This window comes from Haliotis asinina, chromosome 4 (assembly GCF_037392515.1).
Source record: "Haliotis asinina isolate JCU_RB_2024 chromosome 4, JCU_Hal_asi_v2, whole genome shotgun sequence".
Classification (NCBI taxonomy): Eukaryota; Metazoa; Mollusca; class Gastropoda; order Lepetellida; family Haliotidae; genus Haliotis; species Haliotis asinina.
This window is the reverse complement of record NC_090283.1, coordinates 75,902,663-75,918,383: the sequence shown is the minus strand read 5'-3', so window position 1 is coordinate 75,918,383 and position 15,721 is coordinate 75,902,663. Positions and strand designations below refer to the sequence as shown.

General features: G+C 42.1%; 1 protein-coding gene across 1 annotated transcript in view; it reads left to right on the top strand.

The window, feature by feature from the left end:
* LOC137281886 (importin-5-like) overlaps positions 1 to 15,721 on the top strand; it is a 53,124-nt gene that overhangs the window by 9,131 nt on the left and 28,272 nt on the right. Inside the window, exons 7-9 of the mRNA XM_067813575.1 lie at positions 131 to 256; positions 579 to 699; positions 926 to 1,016. Coding sequence (XP_067669676.1) covers positions 131 to 256; positions 579 to 699; positions 926 to 1,016 — 338 coding nt within the window. The remainder of the gene's footprint in view (positions 1 to 130; positions 257 to 578; positions 700 to 925; positions 1,017 to 15,721) is intronic.

Sequence of the window (15,721 nt, the reverse complement as noted above, 5' to 3'; positions counted from 1 at the left end):
TAAAAAAATAAACACATGCTCACTCACTTACTGTCTGTCGACAGTGTGTTGTGCAGCATGTACATCAGCATCCTATATACTCAAGTTGTGCCTATAGGTACTTGTGCAATATACTGATGTGTGTCTACAGGGTGTTGTGGAGAGTGTGAACCAACAAGAGGATGATGCACTACTGAAGTGTTTGATCGAGCTGGCAGAGAACGTCCCGAAGTATCTTCGTCCACAGCTGGAGAGCATTATTCCCTTGTGTCTGAAGGTCAGTCATTTCAAAGCTGTCAGAATACCGAAAGTGCATTGACTTGTAGTTTGAAGTTCTTATGTTTCACCGGAGATGACGTTAGTTACAAAGTTACCTTGAAAGGACTGATATTTCAAGTAGATAATTTTTGTGAAACAATTTGTGTTGTTGGAAATTATGTTTCATGTTTGTTATAGTTTCTTTGATAGCGATCTTGTTTTGAAACATCAGTGTAGAGTTTCTGCCCATATGAACAGTCGTGAACAAAACCTCAGAGAAAAGACGAAGCTTGTTGATCCAGTGAGACGTACTAAATGTGTGTTGATTGTTTTGTTTGCAGGTTGTATCAGATGCCAACCTACCAGATTCCTGGCGCCAGCTTGGTCTGGAGGTCATCACAACTCTGTCAGAAACAGCACCAGCCATGGTCCGGAAGTTTAGCAAATTTATTCCTTTACTAGGTGAGCATCATACCTTTTATTACTGAATTGTGTGCTCACTGTTTCCTGCTATGAACAATACTGTCATCAGGAGACAGTCCTTATTGACAAAAATGTTCTTTAATTCAATACACTTATGTTATACACTTGCTCTTCAGATCTTGCCACTTTTTCCTTTAAGAGAGAAATTTTGTATGATCACATGTGAAGGCCTTTTTAATAGTAAGGCTTTTCTTTCCATTTCTAGTGCCCCAGGTGCTTGCTCTGATGGTTGACCTGGAGAATGACCCTGATTGGTCAGTTCAAGACAAGGATGAAGATGAGGATGAGGCTGACAGGTTAGGCCTGATACTAGATTTACTCCTTTAAGTCACACGTTGACTTCCCCTAGCAGACCTCTTGATACAGTGATACAGATACACCGAGCACTGAACTAATGTAGAAAATATTCAGTAGGCGTGACTATTGATGTGGAAACAACTATTGTGATTGTGATAGTCTGTTATTACATACTGTTGCAATAGTGATAGTCTGTTCTAACATACTGTTGCAATAGTGATAGTCTGTCCTAACATACTGTTGCAATAGTGATAGTCTGTTATAACATACTGTTGCAATAGTGATAGTCTGTTATAACATACTGTTGCAATAGTGACTGTTTTCTCTCCTTGAATTGTCTCATAGGATGTCATTTCCCAAATGAATGTACTATGTATAGTTTGTGAAAGGAAAAGTAAAGTAGTGTTGAAGTAGTCTCTTTGAATAACTGACAAGAAACTTGAAACCCAGATCAGGTAAACAGTTAAAACAAACTCAATGAAGCTGCGAGTTTGCAACAACCATTTTAAGTCACAAAATTGACCTCAATATTCAATAAGAATAACATCAATTACTAAACTTTGGATTGTCACACATACTGTTGATGTATGGACAGTTTTTGATTGTTACCATCAGTTATTTCTAATCCGGAACTCAACAATTGCAGTCCATAGATAGTTTGATGCATTATTACAGCCCTAATATTCAGGTCTGTAGTGTAATCAATACATGTTCAGACCGGGGAGTGAAAATGTAAAGTCATCCCTCTACTTTTGTTTGATGAGAATTGATTCATTACATAAGTAGTGTTGCAGAAATGTAGATGCTGAAATAAATGTTTACTTCAGTTCATTTATAATATCATACATTATTAAGATATTTGTTGTCAAAAGGTTGTCAAAATATTTTTTTTCCCACAGCGCAAAGCATTCAAATAGTGTGGTAATTTTTCATAGTAAAATTTAGTTCACATGAGGTTCAGAAAATCTAGCTTGGCCACAACTGTTACAAGTTTTCCAAAAAGTATTATGATTGTCATGACTAGACTGTTTCTCCTTATTGTTAGTGATGCTTCTCATCAGCGCACATGGCTTGTCACTGCATCCATGCTGGAGACATCACCTGTTGTAGTTAACAAGAACACAAATCTGAGTAGCATTGTTAGCATTGCTATTAGTGTATATTTCAATGTATAATAAGGTAATGTTTTTGGAATGTTTTGTTATTTGTTCAGTTTTGTTCATTTTGAAGCAGTTTACTTAGAAATTTCATGTACTTCCACTGTTAGGAATATTCTTTTTCAGAAGAAGTCCTCCTTGGGGTACATATAAGCATTTTTATGTCCATTAAAAATCCCTACGACAGTTGTAACTATTTTGATAATAAAATATTTACAAAACAAAAAACTCGTTTTTGTCTTGTGGGACCACCTTTACAGGGCCCCCCAGGCCCCCCACAGCCAAGAGCAGGTAACTCTGGCCGTCTACCTCGCACCTCACTTTTCATGCTGTCGTTCGACTAGAAAGACGTGTGTGGTCCATTTAGATAATTTTTGTGCTATCTGCCTATGGAATTATGAGTGAGAAAGAGTCAGCTACTGTATGTATGGTTCCTTTTCTTTCGCACGGGCGTTAGTTGGAATTTCTTGGCTGAAATTTTCATTCATATATTGTTGTAACTTTGCCGGTCGGGTCCTATCTTCCTGTCATGTGGCAGGCAAGATGGCGGTCTTTATGGCTTCTTTTTAGTGCGGGAAGTGTTTCGCTTGCGTCTCACTTATTCCTACGTGTTTCTTATTAGTATGTTTTACATGCTAAGATGTCTTAACCCATTTGTTCTTGTTTCAGTCAAAATGGGGATGTTGGTTTTTAAGACTTTTCGTCTTTTTCATTGCATTACGCACTTGTGTGTGCACACTTGTTATTGCATTTATCCGCTTATACTTTCTTGTTTAGCTGGGTTAATGTATTTTGGCAATTTATTATCGCCCGTGCGTTTATATTTTGCATATTGTGTGTTCAATTGCGTATGTTTTCTGTACATCAGTTACCATTAGTTGGTTCTGATTGTTACAGTTTCGGGGTGCACCCAAGTCTTGGGTCTAGGCTCAGGCACGGGTGCTGTCCCTGTGGGAATCTCAGATCCAAGCTACGGCTCTGGTGTCGTTTTCCCAGCTGGCTCTAGGGGTTTTGCACCGAGCACCAGCTCGGGTGCAATTCCGCTTGCCGGCGCTGGTCCATCGGGTCTCGTACCGTTGGTCACCGGCAACCTAACTGGTGGTTCTCGAGCACCGGCTTTGCCGCCTGCCTCGGTTCCGCTCAGTGCATCGGGTGTCCCTGCTTCGGCAGCCGACCCCACAGGGTCTCGACACCCTGGTTCTTCAATGAGCCAGGGGTAGGCCGACTCGGACATATCGGCTCTTCTGGGTCTGTTGTCCTTGTTGACGGGTCCCTTGTGCGTCGGGGTTACCGGCAACCTAACTGGTGGTTCTCGAGCACCGGCTTTGCCGCCTGCCTCGGTTCCGCTCAGTGCATCGGGTGTTCCTGCTTCGGCAGTCGACACCACGGGGTCTCGGCACCCTGGTTTTTCAGTGAACCAGAGGTAGGCCGACTCCGACAACTCGGCTCTTCTGGGTCTGTTGTCCTTGTTGACGGGTCCCTTGTGCGTCGGGGTTACTGGCAACCAAACTGGCGGTTCGAGCACCGGCTTTGCCGCCTGCATCGCTTCCGCTCAGTGCATCGGGGTCCCTACTTCGGCGGTCGATCTCACGAGGTCTGGACGCCTTCTTTTTTCGACGAACCGACGGAGGCCGATTCGGAGCTTTTCGCTCCGTTCGTCCCCGGGGCAGGTACGCAAATGGATCGCGGTAGCACTGACCCGATTCGTCTTCCTGGGAAGTGTTTACTCCGTGCAGGGTAGCCGAGATCAAGGGGCTGTGCCGCAGGTGGTCGTCCCTCCGGACGCCCCCGATCCCGCGGAGTTTCGTCTTCTTGGGGAAGCGTTTGCTCCGTGTAGGGTGGCTGAGGCTCAAAAGGAGAGATTGCCTATTTTACCTTCACTCCTCAGTGAGGTAATTAATCTGCTCCTGTAGGGTAGCCGTTCGCGGTTCGATCTCCCGGAGCTTGACCGGCTACTTGATGGGGGACGATGCGCTATTTGACCCTCCCGCTGTCGACGAGTGCGTGTACGCCTCGATCGCGCTTGGGGGGTCGTCTGGCCACTGCCAGGCGTCCGCTTGTCAGGGTCGCCGCTTGCCGCTTTGTACCTCATCGAACCAGGTGTTGCGCTCGGTTTCCGCTCCTTTGAGGAGCAATATCGGAACGCCGTGCAGCAACTTAAGGTTGCGGTGCACTCAGCCTACCTCTCTGTCTTGCAGAGGCAGGTGGTGTCGCAGGAGGACGGGGACGAGGATTTTTCCTCGTCCACGTTAGAGCGGCAACTTACGGAGGTGCATTCACATTTGACGCGCGACTCAAAGCGTTCACGAGTCAGATGATGTATGCTGTGATTGGCCTTCGTAGGTTATGGCTGTCGCCAGGTATTCACCGGCTACACAGCAGGCACTGCTGTCTCTGCCTTTCCGACTGGGCTTGACCCTGTTCCCGGTGGCTTTGACGGGAGTTAGTGAGGCTGCGGAGGCCGTTAGTCAATTCAAGGACTCTTAAGTCTTTTCTTGAACAACCCTCCACCTCTCGCTCGCGGCCTTCGGTCCTCAGCTCAAGCTATCCTGCGACTCAGTCTAAGGATGCGCCGAAGTGGACTGCTCCACTACAGGCACGGAAGAGCAAGGGCAGGGGTAAAGGGAGTACCTCCGGAGCCCTCAGTTGTCCCGTTGCAAGCGGCAATCTCTGCCGTCGGCCGGGACACTTTGCCTTCTACCCGAAATTCCTGTGGGTGGTCGCCTCCCGTTATTACTCAGGGATGGCCACACGCCACAGTGGAAGCGAGAGCTTACTCCTTTTGCCGGGATTCTGGTGCCAAAGTCGCCGGAAAAGGTGGCAATCCTCCGTGCCGAAATTCAGTTTTTACTGGACAAGGCAACTATAGAGATGGTTCCATCAGGACGGGAGACTATGGGGTTTTACTCCACTTTTTTCCTGGTAACCAAAAAGAACGGAGGGTTCAGACCCATTCTAAATCTCAAGGGTTTGAACAACTTGATAGAGGTGCCGTCTTTCAAGATGGAGACACTGAGGTTAGTGATCTCGTCTGTAGAGGCAGGGGATTGGCTTACGTCAATTGACCTCAAAGACGCATACCTCCATGTACCGATGCATCCCGAGTTCAGGAAATACCTTTGGTTTTCCTTCGACGGGGTTTGTTATCAGTTTCGTGTGCTCCCCTTCGGCATCTCCACGGCGCCAAGGGTGTTCACCAAACTCATGCTAGTACCAGTTCAGTTCGCCAGGGCGCAGGGCAACTTTTGTTTCCCGTACCTGGACGACTGGATCCTCAGAGCGCTCTCCCAACACCTAAGTCGAGAATCCACACAGCAGGTGATGGATATTCTCACCAGACTAGGTTGGGTTATCTATCTTAAAAATCAATTGGTGCCGAGGCAGGATCTGGTTTTCTTAGGGGCGAGGTTCGAGACAACCCGAGGGGTGGTTTCTCTGTCCCAAGAGCGCATTTTCAAGGTACAGGGCATAGTGTTAAGGTTCCTTCAGTCCCATATTGCCTCAGCACGGACGTGGCTTCAGTTGCTAGGCAACATGGCGGCGACGGTGGACATAGTCTGGCGTGCACGTCGGAGAATGCGTTCCATTCAGCAGGCGTTAGCACAACAGTGGTCCCACTCGGAGAGCTACGAGAAGAATCTGGCTATTCCCCAGTGGTTGATACGTCACTTGCGGTGGTGGACAGATACCGGGAATCTATTCAAAGGTTTACCTCTGATGACCCCGGTACCGTCGCTCACAGTTCAGACGGATGCCTCCCTCACAGGGTTGGGGGGATGCGTCCTGGGCGACCTCGTGATGTCGGGACTATTGTCCGACCAAGAGGCGACCTTGCACATCAATGTGTTAGAGTTGAGAGCTGTGACGTTGGTGTTTGAACGCTTCGTGGATCAGGTTCGAAGCCGAGTGGTTTGTCTAGAGATGGACAACCAGACGGCGATGTCCTACATTCTGAAGCAGGGCGGCACTGTGTCTCCGTCGCTCCTTCAGGAGGCGTGGCAGTTTTCTACTATGGTGCGATCAGTTCAGCATACGGGTTATGCCTGTGTATCTCCCAGGGGTCGACAACGTGCGTGCAGATGCGCTCTCACGACGTGTTCTGGCTCCCCACGAGTGGTTGCTCGATCGGGAGATATTCGGGATTATCTCCCAGTTGTCTGGGTCGATCTAGGTGGATCTGTTTGCCTCTGGAGTGACGAACTAGATTCCGGGGTTTTTGTTCGCGGATTCCTGATCCGAGAGCGATTGCCGCCGACGCCTTCCAGCGGGACTGGATGGACAGGGTGGTGTCGGCGTTTACGCCAATTCCCCTGATTTCCAAAGTTCTGTCTCAGCTTGCCACCCAACCAGCGCGGCTACTAGTGCTTCTCGCACCTCTGTGGCCGTCTCAACGCTGGTTTCCGGTAATACTCAGGTCGCTAGTGTAGCCGCCGGTACTATTACCGCGGCGACCGAACCTACTATCCCAAGACGGCCAGCCTCACCCCAATCCCCAGGATTCAGTGGGTGGCCTGGCCACTGTCCGGAATCGTCTCCAAAAGAGCGGAATTCCTGCATCAGTTGCAGACACAATTCTGGCTTCGTGGACGGATTCCACGAATGTACAGTCTGAGGATAGATGAGCCTGTTATGCGCGCTTGTGTGGAAATAGAGGGATTCTCGATCGCTTTTCTTCCACTGTAGTTGAAGTATTGGAGTTCTTACCGTCTCGTTTAGAATCTGGCTTAGCCGCTTCTACGATTCGAGGCTACTCCCTGGCTATTTCAGCCTTCCACATACCCGTTGAGGGTGCCTTGTTGGGACAATACCCCCGGGTACAGCGTTTTCTTGCAGGCGTGGACAGACTGCGTCCGGTCGTGAAATTTGTCTCGAGTATTGGAATGGTTACCCACTCCTCTCGTTTATGACTTGGCCAACCCGTCGTTACAACTGTTAAGTTGGAAAACGACTGTTTAGTGGCGGTTACGTCTGGTAGACGTGTTAGCGACTTACACGTCATGTTTTCAGACCCGGATCTTACTATGTTCCATAAGGATCGGGTTAGCATTCGCTTACTGGATTCATACCGCCCAAAAAAATTCGATCATTCACTTCGAATGACCGCGCCTATCGATCTAACTGGGTGCATGCTGCCTGCGTCGTCTGATAATACATACCGTAAGGTTCGTGTATTAGACGTTATGAAACCTCTTAAAGTTATTTTAAGAGAATAGCCTTGCTCCGTACGGAGAAACAGCTATTTTGCTGTTGTGGTGGCGGAATGGCTGGCTATCCGACTGATACACAGACGGCATCCCGATGGATTGTATCGGCAGGCTGCAAGGTCTATATACATAAAGGCTTATCTCCCCAAAAAGGGGTTGTCAGCTCACTCAGTGAGAGCAGTGGCCACGTCAGAACCGTCATTACCAACTGAACAGACACTCACGAGAGTGTGCTCGGTTCGGTCAGTCAGTTCCCTGCAGTAGACAGAATAGTTCTGCTCAAGCTGATTAAGCTTTGTTTGATAACTATATCTGTTTGCACTCGGTGTTGGGTAACTATCCATTCCCATTTTATCGGCGGTGATATTTGGTGATGGTTTCTTAGTCCCGCCCTCTTTGGCTGGGTGCCTTACTTTCCTTTCCATTTCCCTGCTTAGCTTGCTAGTGCGGTATGGACAAGGTTCAGTTTGGCGAGTGTCCCGTACGTCCAGGTCTCCAAACTTTGATTTGGGTGGGCGGGGTTTCTCATTTGGGATTTCCCAAATTCTAACCAATGGGCATGTAAGCTTTGACAAGCGGGTCCTCAGCTTTGTCACGCCCCCGCCTTGATTGACATCAGCGGTCAGGTGACCAGGTCAGTGCCTTTTCTATTTCCGTGTGATTGTAGATTTGCACTTCGATCGAATGGACTGTTGCTGTCAGACAGAATACCACTCCCAATTGCTTCTCTTCGGGAGTCTGTTTAATGCTTATATGTACCCCAAGGAGGACTTCTTCTGAAAAAGAATTATACAAACCTGTAGAGGTTATGAATTCTTTGAAGAATGTCCTCCTTGGGGTACGGCCACCCGCCTCCCCTCATTCTGTCTGATACGTTCAGCATGAAAAGTGAGGTGCGAGGTAGACGGCCAGAGTTACCTGCTCTTGGCTGTGGGGGGCCTGGGGGGCCCTGTAAAGGTGGTCCCACAAGACAAAAACGAGTTTATTGTTTTGTAAATATTTTATTATCAAAATAGTTACAACTGTCGTAGGGATTTTTAATGGACATAAAAATGCTTATATGTACCCCAAGGAGGACATTCTTCAAAGAATTCATAACCTCTACAGGTTTGTATAAATTTCCTTAGCAAGTCTTTTTCTTTCTTCTCTCATCTTTTCTGAACCACACCATGTCAAAAAAAGAAGTAACGAACGTAAAATTGACACTGAATATACCTAAACATATAACAGAATAAACTTCTTGTGTGCGTCAGGAATTTCGTGTCTTGCATCCACAAAGTAACAAATGCTGTCTGCCATCATTGATGTCACTAGTCCTTTAATCCAACAAATATGCAGTTGTCAGAACACTCCAGTAAGACCTTTTCTCCTAGTAAAAGATACTGCAACCTGAGACCAATTAAACTAAAATGTTCAGATTACATCTCTTTAATAGATATGGTAGGATAGGTAGGATTTCCTTTTTTTAAACCTTTTTTTTAGAAGTAAGGTACAAACTAATAACACATTTATCGATGTATAATTAATTATTCAATCCAGCGTGCAGTCATCGTGTCAACTTCCTCTGTCAGTATGTCCGATGTCTTGCAGTGCTGAGGGAAAAAACAGTCATATCCGACAATGACTTTATGTACTTCTCACATGCATTGACCGCTATTCTCTAATGAGATTAAAATATTGACATGATACTTCCAGTTGCTTTCTGGTTTGCTCGTCACACTGAAGGCTCAGTATAGATTCCCCACATGGGTACAATGTGTGAAGCCCATATGATTTCTTGTCTCTCCTGTTGCTATAATGCTGGAATATTGCTAAAAATTAAAAACTAAAATCAAAGTCACTCAGCATTTGAAATAATTGCCAGCACCGAGGCCCAGCCCCAGTTTTTATTGTACCAAGCCTGCAGTTTCAAATACTTACAGGCTATTAGTGGCCATGTACATCATCTGTCCAATAATGTATTTCTTTATTAACATTCAGGAATCATCTATGATCCATTATGATAGCTTACAGTTTCACTTCTTGGTATTTCAGTGCTTTGTGCATAGGAATGTCAACACCAGGCTTTAACAAATGAAAACTTCTCTCTGCAGGATAGGCTTGGCTAACTGATTTTGTAGAAACAGTGAGAGACTGTGCGGTGTAGTCTATTTTGGCTTGTTGGTTTGACAATATGGGCCTGCAGATTAAATTCAGGATTTTGAAAACCTGTTGGGTGCAGGCCGTGATGACCAACTGCTAAATGAAAGTATTGCAAACACTTACTCTCTCCAGTTCAGCCACATTTACTTTTTTTCAGTGCTTTCAGTGTTGATGATGATATATCATAGAGCCTTTATTTTCTGAACATATTGATGCTTAATGATAGGACTGAGACATGAAAGCATGATATTAAGTGTCTATCTTGAACACAGAGGTCGGGGGTCTGGTTATTAACAGCCCCAGGTTTATTGTCAGGTTGTTTAGATGAATCCTGTAGATTTAGTTACAGGGACTAGCACATCCCTCCACTTGACCCTTTTTACTGAAGTACTTTTCACCCTCCCCAAAATTGAAATGAAAATAAAAGCCAGGAGATATATACTTACGGAAACAAACACAGTAAAGTAGTGTTGAAGTAGTCTCTTTGAATAACTGACAAGAAACTTGAAACCCAGATCAGGTAAACAGTTAAAACAAACTCAATGAAGCTGCGAGTTTGCAACAACCATTTTAAGTCACAAAATTGACCTCAATATTCAATAAGAATAACATCAATTACTAAACTTTGGATTGTCACACATACTGTTGATGTATGGACAGTTTTTGATTGTTACCATCAGTTATTTCTAATCCGGAACTCAACAATTGCAGTCCATAGATAGTTTGATGCATTATTACAGCCCTAATATTCAGGTCTGTAGTGTAATCAACACATGTTCAGACCGGGGAGTGAAAATGTAAAGTCATCCCTCTACTTTTGTTTGATGAGAATTGATTCATTACATAAGTAGTGTTGCAGAAATGTAGATGCTGAAATAAATGTTTACTTCAGTTCATTTATAATATCATACATTATTAAGATATTTGTTGTCAAAAGGTTGTCAAAATATTTTTTTTCCCACAGCGCAAAGCATTCAAATAGTGTGGTAATTTTTCATAGTAAAATTTAGTTCACATGAGGTTCAGAAAATCTAGCTTGGCCACAACTGTTACAAGTTTTCCAAAAAGTATTATGATTGTCATGACTAGACTGTTTCTCCTTATTGTTAGTGATGCTTCTCATCAGCGCACATGGCTTGTCACTGCATCCATGCTGGAGACATCACCTGTTGTAGTTAACAAGAACACAAATCTGAGTAGCATTGTTAGCATTGCTATTAGTGTATATTTCAATGTATAATAAGGTAATGTTTTTGGAATGTTTTGTTATTTGTTCAGTTTTGTTCATTTACACTGTAATTGTTCATTTTGAAGCAGTTTACTTAGAAATTTCATGTACTTCCACTGTTAGGAATAATTTTTTTAGCAAGTCTTTTTCTTTCTTCTCTCATGTTTTCTGAACCACACCATGTCAAAAAAAGAAGTAACGAACGTAAAATTGACACTGAATATACCTAAACATATAACAGAATAAACTTCTTGTGTGCGTCAGGAATTTCGTGTCTTGCATCCACAAAGTAACAAATGCTGTCTGCCATCATTGATGTCACTAGTCCTTTAATCCAACAAATATGCAGTTGTCAGAACACTCCAGTAAGACCTTTTCTCCTAGTAAAAGATACTGCAACCTGAGACCAATTAAACTAAAATGTTCAGATTACATCTCTTTAATAGATATGGTAGGATAGGTAGGATTTCCTTTTTTTAAACCTTTTTTTTAGAAGTAAGGTACAAACTAATAACACATTTATCGATGTATAATTAATTATTCAATCCAGCGTGCAGTCATCGTGTCAACTTCCTCTGTCAGTATGTCCGATGTCTTGCAGTGCTGAGGGAAAAAACAGTCATATCCGACAATGACTTTATGTACTTCTCACATGCATTGACCGCTATTCTCTAATGAGATTAAAATATTGACATGATACTTCCAGTTGCTTTCTGGTTTGCACGTCACACTGAAGGCTCAGTATAGATTCCCCACATGGGTACAATGTGTGAAGCCCATATGATTTCTTGTCTCTCCTGTTGCTATAATGCTGGAATATTGCTAAAAATTAAAAACTAAAATCAAAGTCACTCAGCATTTGAAATAATTGCCAGCACCGAGGCCCAGCCCCAGTTTTTATTGTACCAAGCCTGCAGTTTCAAATACTTACAGGCTATTAGTGGCCATGTACATCATCTGTCCAATAATGTATTTCTTTATTAACATTCAGGAATCATCTGTGATCCATTATGATAGCTTACAGTTTCACTTCTTGGTATTTCAGTGCTTTGTGCATAGGAATGTCAACACCAGGCTTTAACAAATGAAAACTTCTCTCTGCAGGATAGGCTTGGCTAACTGATTTTGTAGAAACAGTGAGAGACTGTGCGGTGTAGTCTATTTTGGCTTGTTGGTTTGACAATATGGGCCTGCAGATTAAATTCAGGATTTTGAAAACCTGTTGGGTGCAGGCCGTGATGACCAACTGCTAAATGAAAGTATTGCAAACACTTACTCTCTCCAGTTCAGCCACATTTACTTTTTTTCAGTGCTTTCAGTGTTGATGATGATATATCATAGAGCCTTTATTTTCTGAACATATTGATGCTTAATGATAGGACTGAGACATGAAAGCATGATATTAAGTGTCTATCTTGAACACAGAGGTCGGGGGTCTGGTTATTAACAGCCCCAGGTTTATTGTCAGGTTGTTTAGATGAATCCTGTAGATTTAGTTACAGGGACTAGCACATCCCTCCACTTGACCCTTTTTACTGAAGTACTTTTCACCCTCCCCAAAATTGAAATGAAAATAAAAGCCAGGAGATATATACTTACGGAAACAAACACAGTAAAGTAGTGTTGAAGTAGTCTCTTTGAATAACTGACAAGAAACTTGAAACCCAGATCAGGTAAACAGTTAAAACAAACTCAATGAAGCTGCGAGTTTGCAACAACCATTTTAAGTCACAAAATTGACCTCAATATTCAATAAGAATAACATCAATTACTAAACTTTGGATTGTCACACATACTGTTGATGTATGGACAGTTTTTGATTGTTACCATCAGTTATTTCTAATCCGGAACTCAACAATTGCAGTCCATAGATAGTTTGATGCATTATTACAGCCCTAATATTCAGGTCTGTAGTGTAATCAACACATGTTCAGACCGGGGAGTGAAAATGTAAAGTCATCCCTCTACTTTTGTTTGATGAGAATTGATTCATTACATAAGTAGTGTTGCAGAAATGTAGATGCTGAAATAAATGTTTACTTCAGTTCATTTATAATATCATACATTATTAAGATATTTGTTGTCAAAAGGTTGTCAAAATATTTTTTTTCCCACAGCGCAAAGCATTCAAATAGTGTGGTAATTTTTCATAGTAAAATTTAGTTCACATGAGGTTCAGAAAATCTAGCTTGGCCACAACTGTTACAAGTTTTCCAAAAAGTATTATGATTGTCATGACTAGACTGTTTCTCCTTATTGTTAGTGATGCTTCTCATCAGCGCACATGGCTTGTCACTGCATCCATGCTGGAGACATCACCTGTTGTAGTTAACAAGAACACAAATCTGAGTAGCATTGTTAGCATTGCTATTAGTGTATATTTCAATGTATAATAAGGTAATGTTTTTGGAATGTTTTGTTATTTGTTCAGTTTTGTTCATTTACACTGTAATTGTTCATTTTGAAGCAGTTTACTTAGAAATTTCATGTACTTCCACTGTTAGGAATAATTTTTTTAGCAAGTCTTTTTCTTTCTTCTCTCATGTTTTCTGAACCACACCATGTCAAAAAAAGAAGTAACGAACGTAAAATTGACACTGAATATACCTAAACATATAACAGAATAAACTTCTTGTGTGCGTCAGGAATTTCGTGTCTTGCATCCACAAAGTAACAAATGCTGTCTGCCATCATTGATGTCACTAGTCCTTTAATCCAACAAATATGCAGTTGTCAGAACACTCCAGTAAGACCTTTTCTCCTAGTAAAAGATACTGCAACCTGAGACCAATTAAACTAAAATGTTCAGATTACATCTCTTTAATAGATATGGTAGGATAGGTAGGATTTCCTTTTTTTAAACCTTTTTTTTAGAAGTAAGGTACAAACTAATAACACATTTATCGATGTATAATTAATTATTCAATCCAGCGTGCAGTCATCGTGTCAACTTCCTCTGTCAGTATGTCCGATGTCTTGCAGTGCTGAGGGAAAAAACAGTCATATCCGACAATGACTTTATGTACTTCTCACATGCATTGACCGCTATTCTCTAATGAGATTAAAATATTGACATGATACTTCCAGTTGCTTTCTGGTTTGCACGTCACACTGAAGGCTCAGTATAGATTCCCCACATGGGTACAATGTGTGAAGCCCATATGATTTCTTGTCTCTCCTGTTGCTATAATGCTGGAATATTGCTAAAAATTAAAAACTAAAATCAAAGTCACTCAGCATTTGAAATAATTGCCAGCACCGAGGCCCAGCCCCAGTTTTTATTGTACCAAGCCTGCAGTTTCAAATACTTACAGGCTATTAGTGGCCATGTACATCATCTGTCCAATAATGTATTTCTTTATTAACATTCAGGAATCATCTGTGATCCATTATGATAGCTTACAGTTTCACTTCTTGGTATTTCAGTGCTTTGTGCATAGGAATGTCAACACCAGGCTTTAACAAATGAAAACTTCTCTCTGCAGGATAGGCTTGGCTAACTGATTTTGTAGAAACAGTGAGAGACTGTGCGGTGTAGTCTATTTTGGCTTGTTGGTTTGACAATATGGGCCTGCAGATTAAATTCAGGATTTTGAAAACCTGTTGGGTGCAGGCCGTGATGACCAACTGCTAAATGAAAGTATTGCAAACACTTACTCTCTCCAGTTCAGCCACATTTACTTTTTTTCAGTGCTTTCAGTGTTGATGATGATATATCATAGAGCCTTTATTTTCTGAACATATTGATGCTTAATGATAGGACTGAGACATGAAAGCATGATATTAAGTGTCTATCTTGAACACAGAGGTCGGGGGTCTGGTTATTAACAGCCCCAGGTTTATTGTCAGGTTGTTTAGATGAATCCTGTAGATTTAGTTACAGGGACTAGCACATCCCTCCACTTGACCCTTTTTACTGAAGTACTTTTCACCCTCCCCAAAATTGAAATGAAAATAAAAGCCAGGAGATATATACTTACGGAAACAAACACAGTAAAGTAGTGTTGAAGTAGTCTCTTTGAATAACTGACAAGAAACTTGAAACCCAGATCAGGTAAACAGTTAAAACAAACTCAATGAAGCTGCGAGTTTGCAACAACCATTTTAAGTCACAAAATTGACCTCAATATTCAATAAGAATAACATCAATTACTAAACTTTGGATTGTCACACATACTGTTGATGTATGGACAGTTTTTGATTGTTACCATCAGTTATTTCTAATCCGGAACTCAACAATTGCAGTCCATAGATAGTTTGATGCATTATTACAGCCCTAATATTCAGGTCTGTAGTGTAATCAACACATGTTCAGACCGGGGAGTGAAAATGTAAAGTCATCCCTCTACTTTTGTTTGATGAGAATTGATTCATTACATAAGTAGTGTTGCAGAAATGTAGATGCTGAAATAAATGTTTACTTCAGTTCATTTATAATATCATACATTATTAAGATATTTGTTGTCAAAAGGTTGTCAAAATATTTTTTTTCCCACAGCGCAAAGCATTCAAATAGTGTGGTAATTTTTCATAGTAAAATTTAGTTCACATGAGGTTCAGAAAATCTAGCTTGGCCACAACTGTTACAAGTTTTCCAAAAAGTATTATGATTGTCATGACTAGACTGTTTCTCCTTATTGTTAGTGATGCTTCTCATCAGCGCACATGGCTTGTCACTGCATCCATGCTGGAGACATCACCTGTTGTAGTTAACAAGAACACAAATCTGAGTAGCATTGTTAGCATTGCTATTAGTGTATATTTCAATGTATAATAAGGTAATGTTTTTGGAATGTTTTGTTATTTGTTCAGTTTTGTTCATTTACACTGTAATTGTTCATTTTGAAGCAGTTTACTTAGAAATTTCATGTACTTCCACTGTTAGGAATAATTTTTTTAGCAAGTCTTTTTCTTTCTTCTCTCATGTTTTCTGAACCACACCATGTCAAAAAAAGAAGTAACGAACGTAAAAT